The sequence below is a fragment of the Limanda limanda genome, chromosome 19 (assembly GCF_963576545.1).
Source record: "Limanda limanda chromosome 19, fLimLim1.1, whole genome shotgun sequence".
NCBI classification, from domain to species: domain Eukaryota; kingdom Metazoa; phylum Chordata; class Actinopteri; order Pleuronectiformes; family Pleuronectidae; genus Limanda; species Limanda limanda.
This window is the reverse complement of record NC_083654.1, coordinates 11,148,776-11,170,087: the sequence shown is the minus strand read 5'-3', so window position 1 is coordinate 11,170,087 and position 21,312 is coordinate 11,148,776. Positions and strand designations below refer to the sequence as shown.

At 44.1% G+C, this 21,312-nt stretch overlaps 4 protein-coding genes across 5 annotated transcripts; 2 read left to right on the top strand and 2 right to left on the bottom strand.

Annotated features, from left to right (window-relative positions):
- Positions 1-929: 929 nt before the first annotated feature.
- On the bottom strand, positions 930-8,494 carry smarcc1b (SWI/SNF related, matrix associated, actin dependent regulator of chromatin, subfamily c, member 1b). The gene is made up of 28 exons (XM_061092443.1): positions 8,259-8,494; positions 7,804-7,923; positions 7,032-7,117; positions 6,857-6,938; positions 6,669-6,761; positions 6,467-6,536; positions 6,315-6,384; positions 6,153-6,228; positions 5,770-5,895; positions 5,504-5,586; positions 5,312-5,418; positions 5,123-5,182; positions 4,954-4,982; positions 4,724-4,839; positions 4,553-4,624; positions 4,351-4,464; positions 4,015-4,168; positions 3,824-3,934; positions 3,668-3,727; positions 3,230-3,488; positions 3,052-3,123; positions 2,908-2,954; positions 2,712-2,817; positions 2,482-2,624; positions 1,888-2,022; positions 1,603-1,735; positions 1,323-1,409; positions 930-1,230 (listed from the first exon to the last, which is right to left on the bottom strand). Exons 1-28 carry the CDS (start codon positions 8,424-8,426, stop codon positions 1,163-1,165), a joined length of 2,847 nt encoding a protein of 948 aa, XP_060948426.1. The 5' UTR covers positions 8,427-8,494; the 3' UTR covers positions 930-1,162.
- Positions 8,275-12,549, top strand: aste1b (asteroid homolog 1b). 2 transcript variants are annotated; one of them, XM_061092444.1, is made up of 7 exons: positions 8,275-8,408; positions 8,985-9,236; positions 9,465-9,731; positions 9,843-10,873; positions 10,983-11,214; positions 11,334-11,526; positions 11,687-12,549. In XM_061092444.1, the coding sequence occupies exons 2-7, from the start codon at positions 8,999-9,001 to the stop codon at positions 12,009-12,011; spliced, it is 2,286 nt and encodes a 761-aa protein (XP_060948427.1). In that variant the 5' UTR covers positions 8,275-8,408; positions 8,985-8,998; the 3' UTR covers positions 12,012-12,549. The 2 variants fall into 2 exon arrangements, with proteins under 2 accessions (XP_060948427.1, XP_060948428.1); XM_061092445.1 differs by lacking the exon at positions 8,275-8,408 and adding an exon at positions 8,528-8,583.
- Positions 12,550-12,597: 48 nt separating this feature from the next.
- On the bottom strand, positions 12,598-18,238 carry klhl7 (kelch-like family member 7). The gene is made up of 12 exons (XM_061092819.1): positions 17,826-18,238; positions 16,928-17,030; positions 16,664-16,757; positions 16,319-16,443; positions 15,866-16,041; positions 15,438-15,612; positions 15,107-15,249; positions 14,729-14,969; positions 14,332-14,533; positions 13,705-13,802; positions 13,420-13,603; positions 12,598-13,319 (listed from the first exon to the last, which is right to left on the bottom strand). The coding sequence occupies exons 1-12, from the start codon at positions 17,952-17,954 to the stop codon at positions 13,154-13,156; spliced, it is 1,836 nt and encodes a 611-aa protein (XP_060948802.1). The 5' UTR covers positions 17,955-18,238; the 3' UTR covers positions 12,598-13,153.
- A 310-nt stretch (positions 18,239-18,548) lies between these two features.
- Positions 18,549-20,700, top strand: si:ch73-345f18.3 (uncharacterized). The gene is made up of 4 exons (XM_061092755.1): positions 18,549-18,706; positions 19,429-19,507; positions 19,646-19,864; positions 19,965-20,700. The coding sequence occupies exons 1-4, from the start codon at positions 18,647-18,649 to the stop codon at positions 20,351-20,353; spliced, it is 747 nt and encodes a 248-aa protein (XP_060948738.1). The 5' UTR covers positions 18,549-18,646; the 3' UTR covers positions 20,354-20,700.
- Positions 20,701-21,312: the final 612 nt, after the last annotated feature.

Below are 21,312 nucleotides of genomic sequence, written 5' to 3'. Positions count from 1 at the left end.
CTCTTGGTTTTTAAAATACTTAAAATGTTTAAAATGCAAACTGCAGTTAGTGCTCAGAGATGAAGGATGAAGTTACCATCTTCAATTACTATAACAGTAAAATAAAAGTATTATATTTATGGCTATTTACTTTTATGACATGAGGGTTATAGGGGTCTTGGGGACATATATTTAAAGGGATAGTTAACCTAAAAATCGAAATTCACTCATCTATTCACCATTATGCGGATGGAGGGGTGGTAGAAGTGTTTGAGTCCACAAAACACTTCTGGAGTTTCAGGGGTAAACAGCGATGCAGCCAAATCCAATACAATTAAAGACACTGGTGACCAATTGTTCAAACAAAAAAAAAACAGAAAAGGCCTCCATACTGCTCCTGTGGTGTCATCCAAGTGTCCGTAAGCCCCGACGTTCAAGTTCGATTCGAAATGCGGTCTTTTACACCATGTTTTTATCTTAATATCCTCGGAATATCCTCCTCTGGGAGCAGTGTTTGCACATGGATCGCAGACGACATCTTAATTTATTTGCTATAAATATGTGGTGAAACTACATGATTGACAGGTGAGACAGACTCTTGATTGGCCGAGCGTGTGAACTGACAGGACCTGACCTCACCAGACTCTGGCTCCAAAGGGACGAGATAGCCTTATTTGTATCAGGGCTATTTTGGCCTCATTTCTGGGGGGTGGGAGGAAGTGTCGTCGCATCGTCCATCTTCATATACAGTCTATGATATGAAGTATTCCAAACTTAAAGAACAGAATACTGTGTGTACCTCCTAAACTTTGATATAGACATGTTAACTGTTGAACGGTATTTTCCACTGTTTGGTATTTCACCTTTTTTATATCTTGAACTATTTACACTGACATTATGGAAGACACCAACAATGAACCAGTTGGATGAGGACAGACAAAACAAAAACGTCATATAAAACAACTTTATTGAGTTGAGTTCATTATGCAGATTTCTCAACTCTGACATCAGGGCACAAATATTTCAATATTTATAAACGTGTGACCGCTGAGCATTTACAGACCTCACTTTTAAGCAGTTGATGCTGAACGTTTATGCCAGTGTTACATTTTTATGTGTGTGTTTGTGAGTCCTGATTGAAGGAGGACGGATGGTCGTGTGTGTGTCTTGTTTGCTTGTTCTTTCAGCTGTGCGTGGAAGCTGGAGGCCCGGGCTGAGCTGGTGTGATCCCATCAGGCTGTGAGGATGGGTCTGAGGAAGATGTTAAAAGCCAGTCATCACACAGAATCAGACCAAAGCAGCGCCGGCATCAGAAACACATGACAACAGTGAAGAATACTCACACATGCCATTGGGAGCTCCGGGGTGTCGGGGGGCCATGGGCTGGGGATTGCCTCCAGTGGGCATCATCCTGTTGGGCACGGCCTGGCCTGAGGACGATAGAAGGACTAAAATGTTTTACATAATAAAGTTTGGACTAAGACCATGTGCATTTTACTGAGTGAAAATGTGTAGGTAGGTTTGCTGTGTCCTGAAAGAGTTGACCTCAGTTGTGGGTGCGTCAATTCGTAAAAAGTTGGATTTGTATTGTGTGTGTGAGTGTATATTTGTGCTTATCCTGACCTGAATTCTGCACTGTTAATCCCGGCTGCCCCTGCTGCTCCCTCTGCTGGCGGACCTTCATCTCCGCCTGTTTGAGCTGCTCCGTGTGGAAAGTCTGTCTCTCTGCTAGGAGCTGCTGCCGCTGCTGCTCAAGCTGCATTACACACATACACAAGAATTAGTGAACTCACGGAGATGTGCTTCTGAACATAAACCCAAGAGAAGAGCGAGAAGATCTTAAATGGGGTTTAAGTAAAGTTTCATCGTCTTCGTCTTGCTACCATTGAGGACGTCATATTCACTCACAGCCTCTTTCTCTCGGTCCATGATGGTCTCCAGCTCCTCAAAGTGTCTCAGCTTGATCTCCAGCTTCTTCATCTGAGTCTCCACCAGGAGCGCCACTAGGGACTTGATCTTCCGCTCTTCCACTGCTGCCAAGTGCTGTGAATACGGGAAGAAAAAGATGGGGACAATTAGAAAAAGATGAAGTTACAAGGAAAATTAAACTAGTAATGTGTGAGGGGCTGATAGATGTTTTCTGGTGATGTGATATGCTCTCAAATAGCCATATTCCGTATACATCATCATACTGAAAACGCTTTGAGGCAGATGAATATCTGACATTTCTCCCTCTCACAAAATTTCTGTTTTTGTTTAATTAGATCATGAGAATAATCTCAGTCTCTAATCCAGCAGCTAAACTTTACATCCTGCATGTATTCTATGTCAATTACATGTGCAAAGCTAGGTCTTGAAGAGATCCCTAAGATGGTGTCAGTTTGGGTTGCTAGGAGACCTCTGACACAGCTGGAAAAAATAGGCTCCACATAAAATGACAGCCAAGCTTCCTCTCTAGGCTCTTGTGATTGGTCAATGGTGAAACGGGAGTGCTGGCTTTACCTTTGCCTTTGTGGCAGCCGAGGCCAGAGCAGCTGCTGCTGCCGTGGCAACGGTGCCCTCCACCAGCTCCAGCTCCATCACTCTCCTCCCCTCGTCCCCGTCTACCTCTCGCCGCCCTACACTCTCGTCGTCATCTCCCCTTCCTGGATCATGGAGAGAACTTCATTAATATCACCAGTCATACACACATGCAATATATACACAGTAGAAACATTGTACTTGTTTGTTACCATCTGTCTCCTCTGCAAGTATATTTTCTGCATTTTCCCTTTTGACTTCGTTTCCCTCCACTATTGCCACAGTGAGCTCCACATTCCCATCCGTCCTTCCAGCAACCTGCAACAGCGCACACACAAAAATCCATAAGCTATGAAAATCACCAGCAGATTCAATAAAAATCTTTCCAAGCTCTTAATAATGCATTACCTGGTGGCAAGTGGAGTTTGACTCCATTTTATCTGCATCCATTAATTCTAACATACAGAAGAAGACAATAATAGCATTATAGACTGTATGTAAAAAAGGTCAATTGAGTGCGAGTGACTGTGTGTCATTGTATTTAAGTGTTACCTGTTTTTTCAGACTGATTGGATATTTCAAAGATCTTATCCGCTGAGTCCTCCTGCGCTCTGGAGAACTCCTCTGCAGACAAAATGTTGAATCACTCCACACATACAGTAAATTATCTCAGAACGATACCATTAACCTAGATTCCACACTTAATAACACTCCTGCCCATGTCTCTCACCCAGTGCCGCCTTAGCTGCAGACGAGGCCACCCGCGGGTCCACCACAGATGCCAGGAAGGCCACAGTGCTCATGACAGGGTTCTCCGATTGGCTGAAAGGCACGGGTTGGAACGCCATTGGACCCAGAGAGACTGAGGAGTCTTCTAGATAAGGGTCTTCTATTGGCAGACGGAGAAAGTGGAGTATACACTCGTCCTGCGTTCTGGATCCCACATGCTCGGATACTTTGTTCCAGTCATCTCTGTAAACCTCCAAGGCCTGAGAGAGACACGGGTGAAGAGAAGAAGACAGGAAGAGGCTGAGGACACTATCACAAAACATCAGGGCCAAACAGAAACATTCTTTCAAATCAAAAATCTACTTTTTCACATATGGGAAGCACTAAGTCATGTGTTAGATCCATGATAGAAAGCAATAAGCACAAGTAATTGTCTTACCTCTAATAGCAAGAGTGTCTCTTGCTCTGTCCATTCCCTTCCTGAAATCGTTCCTTTGGTCTGAGGAACATGAAACAATAATGATAAAAATAGTGACTAGTAATATGATATGAATGGAAAACAAAAAGCATTTTTTGTATTGTTACAGTGTGAGACCTTAGGGTGTTTCTTGGTGTAGATGTCGCTGCGCAGACCAAAGCTCTGACAGTCCAACGGCTTCTCTTTGCTCTTTTCTGGGAAAAACAACATATGCTGCGAGGCCGTCACCTGCAAGAGTGAGAGTTTAGACATTTAGTATCTTCTTCTTCCGTGTAATGCTCTTGTCATGTGCTATACATCTACAATACCTGCAGGGGCTTGTGCTGTAGGGGGGCCAGCCCGGACGGTGTGTCAGCCAGTACGTTGAAATGAGGCGTGGGAGGGGGTCCCATGGGGAGTGGTCTGCTCTCTGCATCCACTTGGTAGTTAATCAAACCCCACTGCTCCAAAAACGCATGAACCCTGAAAACATGGAACCAAATGAAAGCATTATTTTCCTAAAGTGCAGCTGAGAAACTGCCTCCCCTTTGATTTTAACCCCATTAACTACACCTCTTTCATTCCCAACATAGGGTTAGGGTTAAACTACATGCCCACACACCGAATTTCGCAGATGCAGCAAACACCCACACATTATTTTATACCTCATGACAGCACAGACGTCTCCAGTGAGGTTGCGTCTACAGGACGTTGAACTGAGATATTCCTGGGGGTTGATCCGGTACGTGTCGATCATGAAGTTGCGGTACGCCAAGTAACTGCATCATACAGGGAGGATCAAGCTGTTGGTGAGGCATTCTCCATCGTCTGTGTTAGTGGTGAGATCCGAAAGTCAGTGGTACTCACATTTCCGGAGATTTGGACTTGTTCTTTCCGTTAAAGAATTCAGGGAGAGCCCGTTTCTCTATTAAGTGAATTCTGGAAAGAGTTGTTTTGGGTTAGATTGTTCTCTTATGTTAGGCAAGTATCGGCGAAAGATTAGAGTACACATCAATGTGTCTGTATACGTTTGTTTACCTGTTGTTATTGAACCAAGATGTGTAGCTTGGTACTATTATGTGATGGGTTTGTTCTGGGATATTTTCTTCTCCATCTGATAACCGCGCCACCTCTCCTCGTCCCTCTTCTTCCTCCTGTGTACACACACATAAAATGTAAGCACTTTTATAATTCTGACACACAAATAAAAACTATCCAAAACCAGCAGTTATAAAGATTCTGATAAAAAAAAAACAATTGATATTTACCCTTCCTGGAAAATCATCCTCTTGTTCATCTGAAAGAGAACCAGTGAGGGAATGATGAAAATAATCAAGATGCATACACAGAGTAAGAGCATTGTAAATACTAAAAAAATATATAAATACTGTATACTGCATCCTTTGGGAACATTTAACGTAAGACATAAAATCTTACCCAGATCCGCCATGGTGCCACCTTTTACAGGAGTGTTCTCACTGTCTTTCTTTAGGTTGACTGAACAAACAGGGAAAGACATTTTTAAAAACATTAAGAGAAGATGTGTAATTCATCAGAACACCTTTATAAGAAACTTCACTCAAACCTAATATTGTTTTTAAGAGCATTATACTCTGGGTGATTTACCATTCTTGGGTATTATGACCTCCTCCATGTTAGGAACAGGTGTAGGGTCCTCCATGTCTTTGGTCAGGTCCTCTTCTGGCTCTACCTCCTGTGGCCCACGCCTCCTCCTGTACAAGCAACACAATATGTTCCAAAACCAGGCAATGATATGCCAAACCAAAAGTACACACTCCTGTTTGAGTTGGTTCTTACCCCTTCTTTCCTTTCTTCCTGCCTTCAGAGGAGGGAGGGGAGGTGGATCGCCTTCTCTTTTTGGATGGGGTGGACTTTGAGTCCTGAAAGCAAAACAAAAGTGTCAGGGCCAACAGGGATCAAAAACCTTCACATTCAGAAAGAGAATTGTCTCAAGGATCACACTTGCTTTCTGTTGTTGGATTCACCGTCAAATATTTAACTGCATAATTATATAACAGAATAGTGTCCATCCACAAGCTCTCAAGACCTCTCCATAGACAAACCTGCTCATCATGGAGGTGAATACGCCGGCGAAGGATTATTGGTACATTCCTTTCATCCACACAATAGTCTTCTTCATTCATCCACTCGTTGAAAACATCTGTGTCCACAGCCCAACCAGCATGAACCTGGAACACAAAACCCACCAAAACAAATATTTAATAAAGAATTCAGATGTAGAGAGTAGTGTGTACTGGTGTATCTCATCAGTGTCCAACATGAACACACAATAGATTACATCAGCCTCTAACTGTAGGTAAAACAAACTGCTCAGGAGCAAACAGACTACAAACAGGCTACCTCAGCAGCTGTGCCAAAACATTAAATTAGAAAACTGTTGTTAGTGTGGTGTAGTCCTGGGAGTTTTAAGCATATGTATGCTCACCCTCCATGGTCTCTCTGGATGTGGTGCATCTTCAACCGCTCCCTGAACATCACTTGCGGACAGCCAGCTGTCATAACTTCAAAAAAAGAGACAAGTGACATAATAGGTAGCTGTTCTGATTGAGTGCAAGCACCTTTAATATGCAATGTGCTTGTTTATTACCTGTCAGGGTGCATGCCCCAATGTACCAAGATATGCTTGTCTTTCTGCATTACAGGTCGCATCCATTCATCTGACAACAGATAAAATGTATAAAGTTAAATCAGTACGAGGTATTTACACAATGACAAACACAAACACAAACTTTAACTGACCTTCCTCTGTGGAGGCAGGTAAGGGGTAGATGTTGTGACTGGCGAGCGTTCGGTCCTCAGTGAGAGTTCCCTGTACAAGGACAAAATGTGAGCCAGTAGCACCGAGAAGAAATTACATTACCAGAGCCATAGATTACAGATTAACTAAAGCAGAAATGTACCGCCTTCATGTCTGTCAACTTATCAGTCAGCAGCACTTTACCTGGCGCTTTGTGATGATATTGGTCAGTCTGCTTGCCAACTCTTGATCAACTGTGGCGTCCAGATATACCACAGGCAGTGACATACAGTTGTGCTGTAGACACGAAAAGCAGAGGTGCGAGTTCAGCTGTGGGGCTTTGGTGGGCTGGTGTTAAAGTGTGTGTGTGCTTGTGTGTCTTCTCCATTCACCTGGATAAGCGCCCCTTTAATTGAACTAAACATCTCCACATTCCTCTCTGTTCTTGACGGATTCTGTAAATCAAACCTTCGCCTGTGGTAGTAGTGAGACAAATGAGATATTAAGGCCATAATAAGCAAGAATACCTCTGCGAAATGGTTACAGGACAGGAGGCTTGATACTCACCAGCCTTGCTCTGCTTTGAATTTGTAAGCAGCTCCCAGGATGTGGCAGAGTCCTCCCCCTGGTCGCAAGTCCAGGAAGCAGTGTGCCTGTAGAGAACGATTGCCGTTTATTTGGATTTGTATGTCTTTAACCCCAATGTGACAGATTTTTACGGTTATTTATTGACCAAGTTCAGACGTGGTATTCACATCCATGCTGTGAGATGTGTTTGTGTTCTTCTGTGTTGGCATGAGCAGGCGAGAGAGTGAAGAAGAGAGCGAGAGCATGCAGATCTACTATGAAGAAATGACCGCTTTGAGTACGTTGTCCTTCAAATATGGCCCAAGACACTTTTGTGCTCACACAGTTAATGGGGTCACATTTGACCCAGCCCACCAACGAATACGTGAGTGATCAGATCTCAGGACCAATTGAGTGCGTTCACACACTGACCACTTGTAAGTGGATAACTCGTGACTAATGTTAAAACCAGGTCTGAGTGGGATCATTGCATCCTTTCCCCTTCGTAGCATGGAAATTACTTTTCAGATCTATTGTGTTTTCACCCTCTGCAGTTTTGATATCGTAGTACAACATACACAAGTATTACACCCTGCTGCTGTCGGATAAATCTATCTGTATTTTGGTCAAACAACATTATAGTGGTTAAGAACACTGGAGCGACAAACATCACAACACTATGGAGTCTGCAAAGAACCAAAGGACCAGATTGTGTGATTTCTGACATTTGAGTAAAGTGTGTGACTCCAGTGAAAATGAGAGGCAGACTCACATGCAGCTTGGTGAGAGCAGGATTGGTAGCTTGTCGGCCAAAGGCATCCTCCTGGAACTGGAGCAACTGTAAAGTAACTGCTGCCAGGGCCTGGCATGATGGAGCATCCACCAACACATACTGAAACACACAGAATAAGAGGTTTAAATTAGTTCTCATCATCATGCACAAATTACAATAAATACAATCGATGGAACGTGAACGTTGCCTTCCTGCATTTAACGATAGTCTCCCCAACTTGGCAGTTGGGTTTGGGCCGATCAACCTCCAGGATTTGGCAGAATGTACACCTCATCTTATGCATTATTATTAGTAGAAACCAATCTTCGCTAGCCAGTGTAGATGTAACGTTATCCAGCGTGAGGCTGTCTGTTTACAATGTGAGCCACTGGGCTTGCTAGCAGGGGGCGGCTAGCTTGTTAGCTCGCCTCCTCCCCAGCTAGCTAGCTAGCTACCTTTTTGTAGTGCTTCCCGACCCACAGCCGCACCACCTCCAGCTGGGCTAAAGTGTCCGGGCTCTCCCAGAACCGGGCGGACGGGCTGCTGTCTTTCTTCCGATGCGCGTTGGCCCCGGAGCTGGTGTGGCTTGTCCCCGGACCGCCGAGGTTTGTTCCTCCGGACATTGTGGCCAGAATAAAGCGAGATTAATTTCAAACGGGAGAACAACACAGGCTAGCGCGCTCGCTAGCTTCTCTGCGCTCTCGCGTTCTCTCGCGAGACTCCGCGCAGTTGTCGCAGTTCTGCTGTTTACTTCCCTTTTCCCTCTCTCCTCGTTTTCAGGTGTTGTTTGAATTGTGTTGAGTGCTTTGGAATTTTGTTACCACACGAGTTAAACATGTATGCAATGTGCAATAATGTTGTGTTTGTGTACAACAGAATAGCTTTAATTAGTCGCAAGCGAGGAAGTTTACGTCCTTATACCGTTACAAGGAAGTAACTGCGCTGGACATGTAAACGTGGATTGTTGTGATCGTTCATAAATGTTTTATTTATTAATCTAACTGTCCGTTTCTCTGTGCATATGATTATTCTTTAAGCATTTTCAGCTGAGGCATTGAGTTTGTTATAATTAGTATCTACAAACACCCATGGACCTACACACCTTCAGACTAACCAGGTTGCAGAGGCCCCAGCACTCCTGTGTGTATTATTAACATCTCATCATCACATGTTTCCCCCAGGCCCTGAGGATCCAATGGGAGTCCAGGGTCTGACCACCTTTGTGGAGGGGAACACACACCTCCTCAAAGACGTGAAGTTCAGGGACAGCAACCTGGTTATTGATGGCTCCAGTCTGTACTACCACCTCTACTTCAACTCCTCCTTGGACCAGCAACATGGTGGAGACTATGATGGCTTTGCTCGCCGAGTAATGAACCTCCTCTCGACGTTGGCATCCTGCAACATTCGGCCCTATGTGGTACTTGATGGAGGTTAGGATGCTGCACGATGACATCCCTATTCCTTCCATTTCAACATCTATTGCTTTTCTTTCCATCCTTTTCTTTCATTTCGGTAGTTCTTCCTCATCTTTTTGAAGGGTTAAGGAGAGATGACGTTGCACCTTGTACATGGTTTTAGGCCCTATGAGGCAAAATGTGATTTGATTTCATTTGCATTCTTAAAATCCGTAATGTCTGTCTTTTTTTTACGATTTTAAGGTATGGATCCCAGTGACAAGAAGTTTACCACTCTAAGACAACGCCTACAGTCCAAGATAAAGGAGGCAGATAATCTCTCTCATGGCCGCAATGGCTCCATTCTCCCGATCCTCACAAAGAACGTCTTCATCCAGGTCCTCATCCAGAGAAGAATCCCACTAGTCCAGTGTCCAGCTGAGGCTGACAGGGAGATTGCATGTTTGGCTCATCACTGGAAATGTCCAGTTCTAGCCAACGACAGTGACTTTTACATCTTTGACCTGCCAGGTGTGGGTTCTATTGGGATTTTGATTACTCTATCCATATTGCACATTGTGCTTTATTCTGACTTTTTTTCATTTGTGACAAGTTGTTTTTGTCTTCTCTCTGTCATCTAAGGTGGTTACCTACCGCTGAGTTCTTTCCAGTGGACCAACCCTAACGGTAAAGCCCCTGACCGCTACATCTCAGCTCGGTGCTATACCACTAACGGCCTTTGTCACTTGTTTGGAAGCATGAACCGGGAGTTGCTACCCTTGTGTGCCGTGTTGAATGGAAATGACTATGGCACTCCAAAAGAGGTTGAAACACTCCTTGCTGTGTTAAATGTGAATGCATTGGTGAGGGGGGGTGGCAAGGGTAAAGGTAGCGCTACACAATCCCGCATCGGGGGCCTCCTCCTCTGGCTGTCTTCTTTTTCAACCCCGGCGGCGGCCCTGGTAGAGGTGAGCGGGTTAATGGGGGAAGGAAGCGGTAGGGGCAACAGAGGACAGGGGGGTGGGTTGAGTTCAAAGCTGCGGGCTGGTATGCAGGAGTACCACATCACCCCTCAAAGCTTTTTAGCTCACTGGTTCTCTGGGGAAAAGGTACCTCTAGGAGGGCAGATCTCTCAGCTCGCAAAGCTGCCAGAATGGCTCACCCACACTGCACTGAAGGGGCAGTTGACTGCCATGGCGGTGGATGCTCTGGTGATGAACAGGGTTCTGCTGATCCCCCAGGTTGAGAACAGCAAACTGTCCAGCAGCCACAGTAGTGCCGTAGCTATACGTCAGGCTATATATGGCATTCTACAGCAAAGAGGCCCAGTTAATGTGTCTCAGGGTAAAGGTGGCAGCATACAGATATCAAAGGAACCAGGAGGTGCTGTTAAAGCACAAGATAAGAAGGTACAAGAAAACACGAGCCAGGGTATGAGAGGTGGCCGAAGGGGAAGGGGAAGAGGAGGTGGTAACGGAAGTAAAGATATGGCTCAGGGTGTAAATGTGGGAATTAACATTGAACAAGCAACAGGTGGGGCTACAATGCATGCTCAGAGCTCCACCGCCCCTATTTGTGTGGACGAGTATGACCGTACGGATCTGAACTTGAAGAAAAACACAGTGGAGGCCCATCCCCCCGGAACTCCATTATGTCTGGATACACTTGACCAGGTAAACTTAGAATAAAACCTTCTCTCTTATTAACCCCATAGGTTTTATATGTTTGAGTGTGTACAGCTTTATACAGATTTTCACAGTGTCGTCCATTGGTTTTACACAGGCTCCTGTCGGGCTTCGTCTTTGTGTCCTGTTGGAAGTCTTAGGGGCGAAACAGTCTGCGCTGGCTGCCGTTCCCCTGCACCTGAGGCTCGCTGTAGCAGTGACAGGCTTCTGGATGCGAGAGGCCACACCCAAGCCCCCACAGCCTGTGCTTCAGGCTTTGATGCTGTGCATGGTTCACGGAGAAGTGTCCCGCAACAACCACCCTAGTGCTGCCCGTCACCTAAATGCTGGTTAGTTGTGTTACATTTTTCATTTCATCCTGCCAGGTTACTGAAACGTACCCCAAAAAAGGCGAACAGTGATCCTTCTCTAATGATCGAATACCTGTTGATTCCGTTTATCCTCCTAGTTCAACAGCAAAACTGGGCTTCAGAGCGCGATGTGTGCACAGGGCTGGACCGACAACGTGTAAGAACAGGGGAGAGACGGAGCTTGGACATTGGAGCGACTCACATTTTCAGCCAGTGGCAGGCCTGCCTCTGGAGTGCCATGTGTCTCAACCAGCTTCTGCTGCTGCCGCTGCCTGAACCCTTCCTGTCATGGTAAGACACAGAGACACGAAAGACAGAAAAACCTTTTCCACCTTTGATAAGTTTATTCTTTAAAATCTCAGACAGTGTTGGTAGATGTCCATCACAAATAAAATGTTACATATGTCTGTCTTGTTTCATCTCGGTTTCTTCCCCTTACTGTGTGTCTCAGGTTGTACAGCGGTACCTTGCTGCACGGCCTCCTCGGGTATATAAAAGGGGGAAAAGCAGCTGAGTCTCTCCTCGCTGGGGGAACCTTTTCTGGACAACTTTACTTCTCCCTCCTGGATGCTGTGAGGAAATGCAGCTCCAAAGCCCATCCCTCCTCTTCAGAAGCAGGGAGGGGGAAGAGAGGCGGAGGCCGAGGGAAGAGAGCGAAACGGGGAGGCGGGAGAGGAGCGCCGGGAGGCGGGAGAGGAGCGCCGGGACGCGGGCAAGGGACAGAGGATATGATCAACAGGTTCTCTCTTCTGATGGAAGACGACGACTCTGATTGATGAGGTTGCGGATTGCGAGGGGTCAAACAAGGCAGGACATTCCAGTGGTTTATAAAAAAAAAGAACATGCTCAGGGAATGCTTGGAGTGGTCATTTTCCGCTGAAGGTCCACACCTCTTCCTGTTTATCACTGCGCTTCAACCTCCTTAACCATGTTGCACTATTTCAGCCTCTACTTGCTTTTAATATTCAACTTTCTGTTGCAATCTCAAATCATGCGATGCCAAGACGTACGTATCAGAATGTCTTTGTTTTTCCAAAGCACAGATATTTTAGCAAATGCTTTTTTATCATTAATCCATTTGTTTTCAACCTGACAGTTTAATCAACCTATGTCAACACTAGTTACATGTTGAGATATCTTAATCCATTATTGGTGTATGGCAGCTAATGTCATGTTAATGAGCATCACATGAAATTGTACGCCATTTTATCACTGATGTCTTGATACGTGAATGAATGAATGAATTTGGGGCCTTTGAGTTGTTTACCCACCTTTCTATATAAAAAATATATATATAATGTATATAAAATCAAACTCAGACCCATGTTTTTAAAACGACCACAGTTTCTACTTTTAACTACATACAGCTGGGAATACAATATTTATTAATTTCTCTGTACATTCAGTTTTAAGTTACAGTGATATACATAGGCAATATTATTAAGTACATATATTTACACAACACAAACAAGAACTATTTATAAATGCGGTATAAGTTCACAGCTAAAAAAAAAAAAAGAAAAAACCCTCATATTCTCACTTCACTGACAGAATTCATCAGACTTTCGTTTTGGTTTGGGATTTTTTCTAAATAACTAAAAGTCCACATATACCATCTGACAAATCAAACTTAGTAAAAGTTTCATTGTAACCTAAAAAACATATTTGTGGATAATGTCCCACTGGAACTTTAATTTTAGCCCCTGAGATTCAGGTACAGATAAAAGGTTAAAGAAAAGATTTGGCCACTGGACATAGTTAAAGAACTTCATAACCTACAATACACACGTGAATATTCACATTCACAAAAAACAGGTCTTGCCTTGTGTAAATCAGTTCCATAATTATTTTGGAGGCCTAATGCTGTGGCTGCTGCGACTGCCTCAACTTAGTGTGCATCACAACTTCCTCTCAGTTTCTATGAGGATGATGAGGTGGAGGCCGCCGGAGGGGCTGTGGTTGCAGGGTGTGACTGAGAGTCTATCAAGTCCATGTCTTCGTCTTCGTTTACTCCACACGTGTCAACCACGCAGATTAGGCAGCTGGTGACGGGAAACGCTCGCACCTTGCTGCAAGTCACCCACCTGAACACGCAAAAAAAAACATTCAGAGATGGCATGAAACAGGAATGGCGGAGTCATAAGTGTGAAACAAGCTATTATGTATATTCGTAGATTCACTCACCTGTCAGTTTCAGTGTGGTACTCCAGGACATGTCCTAGCCGCCCCACACCTTGAAACCCTGCCAGCACATAGATGACATCGCCGACTGCCGCGCACTTCACTGTCACACCTCGCCATGGCATCGGTGAGGCAACACACCACTCATTACTGGAAATGGCGTAGTACTCCAATGAGTCAAGTCCACCTACAAAAAACATTTAAAAAAAGCACCATTACTTTGGTAGTCAAACCTGCTACAGCTATGGTCATTCGTAACCACTGTAGTGTTTATTATCAGTTTATTACCTAGTGGCCCCTGGCCTCCAAGAGCATAGATCCTGTTGTTGACCACCACCAGGCCATGATTCTTCCTGGCCTCTCTCATCCCACACAGCTCCCTCCATCTGAGGACAGGAAGAGAGGGAGACAGAGACAGGACAAGGAGGGGTATCATTCATTAGTACAATTAGAGTGTAGCCAAAGAACAATGAGGTAAAAAAGAGCAATCTGTATATACAAACATAATAATAGGTATATACACTAATTTATGATCTCTCCTGAGCTCAGGAAATAGGGTGAGACATCCACCAATCAAAAGGTAGGGGATTTGATCACTGGCACCTTCAAACTGTTACTGGTCAAGATACTGATCCCCAAATTGCACTGACCACTAAACCAGGAGAATGTGGCTTGTAGATAAGACAAGAAAAGCCACAAATAAATATAGTTTTTAAATACAGTTACAGACAATACGTTTGTTGCAGATCCATAGTGCAACAGTGTTTTTCCTCATGTTCCTTTTTCATTATTATATAAATACACACGCCATGTGAGCCAATGGGCAAAAAGATGTCTCAGGGTGCGTTGCGTGTGAGCAAACGCAGACTGTGCATCATTCCTTAGGTTATATAGAGCTGTGTGACTGAGACTCACTGTTGTGTGTTGGGGTCAAAAACCTCACAGTTGCTGAGGATCCTGCCAGACACGTTGTTCCCCACTGTTCCTCCACAGACGTAGATGAGCCCGTAAGCCTCCACTGAACCGTGGCTGCAGCGGGCCATGAGCATGCTGGTTTTCACCTTCCACGACTCCGTCCTTGTGTCGTAACATTCGAAAAGGTTCAAAGCTGAGCTACCTGTCGACACACACATACAGCACATAGGCGGTTTGCAAAAGTGGCTTGTGTTTCTCCCATGAACGATCATCAGTGAAAATTGCCCCACCTTTTAAAACCAAAAATAGACATAAATCATACTGGAAATACAAACCACGTCATCAAACCCCAAAATTGCCAATCCCAAGTCCCTCTTTCCCACCTCCCTGCGCTCACCGACTTCTGACCCTCCAGATGTGTAGATCTTGCCCTGGGAAGCGCAGGCAGCCAGACTGTCGCGTGGTGTGGGTGGACCCAGTTTGGAGTACCAGCTGTCCTTCAGAACGTTGTAGCAGTCCATGCGCTTGATGGGGAAGAGCTGTGAGCCACCCAGGATGTAGACCACGTTGTCCCAGAATACAGCTGTGGCATCCCTGCGCTTCTCAAAGGGACAGCGGATGTCTGTCCAGTTGGAGTCCTGTATGCAGAGAGACACTGAGACTTGACTAACCTCTTAATTCTTGTAACTGAATCTGGTCTTCAGCATTCACATGTATGAATACATATCCATATTATATTTTTTGGCGATAACTGTTGGCATGTGCAGCCTGGTACCTTGGGGTTGAAGTACCGGCAGGACTGTGGCTGGGAGCCTCCGAACAGGGCGATGCGGTAGTCGTGCTTCTTCCGTCTCAGTCGGCTGCTCTCTCCCATGTCCTCCCGATCCTCCAGGGACAGCAGGTGGTAGCGCATTCCACCTTGGACAAAAAAAAACACAGGCTGTGTGTGTCAACCAAACAGGCCTTGGCGCATCAACTTGCTCTCATGAGAACCATCAACACAAAGAGATAATATAGTTAAAATAATGCAATGGTGGCTCGTACTGTTCGTTATAAATAAGTGTTGTTTGTGTCACTTTGCATGAATACAATAAACTGCGACTCACTGATGACCATCTTGAGGCACTGGGGGTTGTCCTGGATGAGGGGCTCAGCCTGCACCGTTTTAGATAGGAAGGTTTTGGAGACCAAGGGGAAGCGAACACACCCCAGCACCTCCACCATATGCTGCTGTCGGTTACACACGTCGTACTTCAGCCAGCGCACTGCTGCGTCATAAATCTTTGAGGGCAAATACAACAACAGAACGTGTCAGAACATGCTGTGGATAATATTTTATTTGAGTCAAAGCTTACACTCAGTTTTGGCCAGATGTAATGAACCACATTTCATTTTGAAATCCAAGCCATTAAAGTTTATTATTATATTTAGATACTTGTATGCAAGTATTATTGTATAATTTGCACAGTTGGTTCAAGTACATTTGTACAACTTAATATTACCAAAGAAATGAAGCCTATAAAAATATCTTTACCTGGGCCTCAGCACGGATAGTGAGTTTGTCCTGGTGCAGTAGATGTGTGAGTTGTGCCACGTCCAGGTGCAGGAACTCATCGAGTTTGTAGACCTCGGTGAAGTGGATCTGGGTGAAGTCCTCGGCCGCTGCTTTCAGCTCAGGACAGTCCATACAGTCTGCAAGGGATGAAATACCTGCAGAGGACAAAACAAGGATCAGTGATCCACTCAAATGAGATGCATGACAGGCAGACGTACCACCAGAAAGGAGAAGTAATTTAAGTATTTAATCATGTGTTTTTTCATATTTAGATTACCAAAAATCGAAATATGGAAAATTTTGGCCCTTAGGCCACTTGTTATTTTGATATTGGTGAATCAATACTTGAAGGACGAGAGGGCTCAGCAAATAGAAGAATCTTGTCACCTACCTTTTAACCTGGCGGAATAGTACTTGAATTTCTGCTCTTACCCAGGCAGTTTGTTGCATCAATCTGTCCTTTGAGGAACTCCACACACATCTTCTTCACAGGCTCAATCTGGTACTGGTTGGCTGCATCCAGCAACGACTGGACATTAGTGCTATTCACAGAGATCCTGGCACACACACACACACACACACACACACAAACAAACACGCATAAGCACGCACATACACAGTACATGCAGTGAATTTGATACAGGAAGAACATCAACATCAACACAGAAAGAAGAAGTGATGTGTCTCTAAATATAAAAAAACGGCTTTGTCTTTGTTAATTTGTTATTATTATATTGATATTAATTTCTTATGCTCAAGTTTAAATCAAAGTCTTACCGAGCTGTATAGATAAACTCAATCAACAGCTCAATGATCTCAGGCTCAGCACTCCTGAGCTCCACTTCATGGGACATTGACTCCATCATTCTGGCTGCAGGTGAGAAAAAAGAGCGAAAGACTTGTGGAAAAAGTGATTTTTTTTAAATAGAGGGGGGCTTTAACATTGTTCAACGTCAGAATATGATTTGATTCCAAACTACACAGAGTCCCTTTAAAAGTGGGGCTGTCTGTGATTACATGTCTGTGAGTGTACTCACTTACTAGTGAACATGAGGCTGAAGAAGTGGCTTGCAGCAGCCAGTACAACTCGGTGGGCAGGGAATTGTTTCCCCTGAACCACCAGGGTCACATCACAGAGGGTGCCCTGCCGCAGACACACACAAACACATTTTTCGCATGTCAAGAAAGGGCGACACATTCAGGCTGGGAGATTGAACGATATAAAAAGTCAAGGAAATATAATTTTCATTAGTACCAATGTAACAAACATTCAATGTGTATCCATATATGAATTGTGCAAACACCATAAGGAGGTATAACATAATTGATCTACCTGGAGACTACCTATATTGATCTTACTCAGATTTGTATTTTTTCCATGTCACTCTACTTATACTATTTGCACTATTTCTAACAGTAAATAACTTTTTGCACATTCATGTCATCTGCTCATCACAACATGTCCTTATGTTAATGCACAAACGTTTTTTTGTTGTTGTTGCTCGTGCAATCATCCTCTACAGAGAAAGGTGTATATAATGTACATACTCAGCAATTTATATTAATTTATTTTTATTCTATTGCTTTTGTTTTATAAACTGTATTCTCTTGTTTACCTGCCTGCTGCTGCATAATTTTAGTTTCCCCAGTGTGGGGATCAATACAGTTTTATCTTATCTTAATTCGAAATATTTTGCTGTTTATCAATGAGTTTGTCATTCTCTGCAAATGAAGAAGAGTTTAAAAAAAAAAAACCTTCACCCGGGAGCAAAATCAGTCTTGAAACTGCTCTTTAGTCTTTGCAATGATGTGACATTTATTGTGATCATGATCGATATTGTTTGATATAATTATTATCTTGATGTCATTTTTGACTTTAGGGCATTCCTCTCCAAAGCTGTCTGCACACACACGGTCTGACTCGTCTCTGTGCACACACCTGCTTCCTCAGGTTGTTCATGACTGCCATGATGCTGGACAGCTGCCTGTACTCCTCTTTGCTGGCCCACTTCTTCTCGCACTTCTTCTTGGAGCCGGACGCCTTCTCCGGAGGGGCTGTCCCCGTCATGTCAGCCCGGCTAGTGTCCTCTCCTCAGTTCAAATCGAACCAGGACACTGTGGGAGCGATGTGTAGCGGCGGTCTCTTTGTTTACACTTTGCTCGCTAGCCACGAACAGCTCCTGGTGGGCTTTATTTATGGATTTAAAAAAAGGGTTTGACCACAGCCTCACCTTGACAGGCAGTGGAGAGATTCATAAAAGATCAACTTCCTGTCATGTGTTTAAAATACAGATAAAAGCCGGTTGGTGTCGCGTATTTTTCGGAAGCTAAAAGACTCAAACTCCATGGGCTATGGGGGTCCCTTGTTTTTTTCTTCTACGGTTCTGTTGTGGTGGGACGGACTCGCGTTCGCCCTCTAGCGACAGACACGTATCACGTTAATTTGCAGGATTGCGGAGCAGATTTCTTCAACAACTCACAACCGCACAGAAACATGTAATTGTATTTATGAGTGGGTTTGAGTTTTTATTTTATTTACAGTGAATTAAGATGTTGCTATAGAGACAACAGCAGCGCAGTGTTCCCCTCGCTGCGACAGGTGCCTGGGCACGTTCTTCACACCTGACGTCCATGTCTGCAACTTTACCAGGAAGTTTTTCATAAATCACATGACGATGACGTCACGCGGAATGCGGACCACAAATGCATAATTGTCAGAAATAACTGACCCGAAAACAAAGTGACAGAGCCCGAGGGAGCATGCCTCGTCTTCTCTGCTGCTGCTGCTGCGTCCCCAGGCAAAACTCCGGGCACGACGAGGTAGGCTGGGATTTCACTGTGCTGAGCTCTGTGTAAATGTGGATCCGATCATAAAGGGGCTTCCAACGAGATCGAACGAGAAACTTGATCCCATATCACATATACTCTTTGAAATTATAGGATTAACCAATTACTGCTATAGCCTCCTTTTAATGTAACAATGGCAAAGAATACACATACATATGCTGTACATATGTCATAGAAAGTCCTTATTAAGTGATTCGATTCTGGTCACAACCACTAAAAACACTGATTATAATACTATAAATCAATTGAATAAAGGGAGAGTAAAACATGCTCCACATTCGCAGTGCACCGAGTCATTTCATGATTTCAGGCGATCACAAGTATTGTCGTGTTTTATGTCTGTGTTTTATAAACGCCAGTAAAAAAACAAAATTAGACTAGTATGGCATTGATTAGTATTATTCCCCCAAGGCCCAATATTTACAAATCTGTCGCATAGACATGCCAGATTTTTTTTGTGTGTGTCTATCTTGCAACGATAAAGAAGTTGAAAAAAGTTGAAAAAAAATCCCCCCCTGGATTTATCAGCACTGAATTTGAGTAAGTTCTCTCCTGACTCAAACTGCATCCCTCCACCAAGTTTCATGGCAATCCGTTTCAAAGTTTTTTGAGTTAGCCTGCTAACAAGTGGAGAAGAAAAACATTTATTACCCCCTTGGTGGAGGTGTATAAATACATCTATTCTGCTGTTTCAGAGGCAGCCTCTCCTGCAGCCCAGGACATCTGATCCAAATGAAGCTGGATCAGCCAGACAGATCCCACCAGCATGCAGTGGTACATCATCAGTATTCAAACCCCATGCAGTTGATAAAGACATGTAAAGATGTCTGTAAAGAAAGTGGTTGCTGAGGCTCTGACAGAGTATGATAAGGGTTGGTGAGAGATGTTTGTGATTTTCTTTCTGCCCTGAAGCTCAGACCGTCAGGCGGATTGCCAGTATGGTGATGAGGCGAGTGGGCGTGCCAGAGTTGGACCAGAGGTTTTCCGACGTGGCCGAGACCTTTAACGAACAGCAGCAGAATTATGAGGCCATGGTCCGACACATCAGCAGCCTGCGACAGATCTGTGACTGTGGCCAAAGTGATACCCTGGTTTTTGCTGAATGTGTGGGGAAGATCAGAGAGCAGCACCGTGAGTGACACACTACCTACATGTACAGAAAATGTGATGACAGGTTATTATGGCTTAATTCTCTGTTTCTGCTTCTTTGTGTATCTCTCTCTATCCCCAGACGCCACATACAAAGTCTTCCTTAAGATGAACGGCTATGACTTCTCCCTCAGTGTGGTCGCCGACAGCAATCGCGAAGAGGAGCCACTGCCTCCACGTCTGAAGTTGGCTCAGGATGAGCTGAGGGGAACCTCTGAGAGCGCCAGAGCCACCATCTCAAGGGGCACCACCCTACAAGAGTTGTTTGCCTGGCTTCTCCGCAGCAGGGATCAAATGGCAGAGCAAGTGAAGGGGGCAGCCCCATCTTACCAGGAGCAAGGGAGACTGAGTGAGAACCTGGAGGAGAACATGAGGGAAGTGAGGAGGGCGAAGGAGTTGTCAGTGGGATACAGACAACGAGCCGGAGAAGTCCTCACCGAGGCTGCACAGATTGCAGGGGCTAATTTGTAGTTTATGCACATTTAAAATGATTTAAATTAATCCACTTATTATATTTTATGTATTTGATATCTTTATAAAGATTATACACACGCTGTAACACTCATGGGTGGAAACACAGTGTCACACAGAAAGGTAACTGCTGTAGCTCAGACAAAAACGATCTTCTTCAATCGCAATCACAGGAACAGTCTGAGAATATTTAAATTGCACATGGTTTCCAAATATCAGTAATCAGTATTTCTACCCTGACAACGGCAGCAACATCAGGAATGTTAAAAATGAGACACATAAGGAACTAAAAACACAGAAAACATCAAGCATGTATTGGCACTCAAGATTAAAATACTATTCATCTATCCTTGTGAAGGATTTCATTTCCCTATAAATGTGTAATTTTAAAAGCTAACGTTAGGGGGCAATGTATGCTTACTTTACTGTTGTAACACCCATTCTTCCTTATTCCTTAGATGTAGAGCTTATCTTTTACTTAATGGATCAAGGAAACCTAAATCCCACAGTCCCAGAATCAGGGATCACAATTAGTTAGAATTTTGTTTCTCTTTTGAAACTTTGAAAACTGTACATCTTATCTATAATGCCATAAAGGACCACACAGGTCAGACTGGGGTTTCCTATATGCAGCAATGGGAATTCAGCCCGGTGTTTCCTATGGCTGTTGTGTCATTTTGCTATTGCAACATTCAGACAGAGCAGATTTGATGCCTATAATCCACGAAAAGCCTCGTTGTATTTATCCACTGATTGGAATCTGCAGCTTTCCGGCATCTGCTATTGTGAAAGCAAACACACATAGGGCCACACACACATGCCCTTTTGATAATTAATTTTGGAAAATTCATTGTTCCGGAGGTCATTATCAACTCAAGTAATCATGCATTATTTATCTAAGGATTGCTTTTGCCTTGACGTGTGAAGTGTGCGGGATGTGGTGGGTAAATAAATTATTA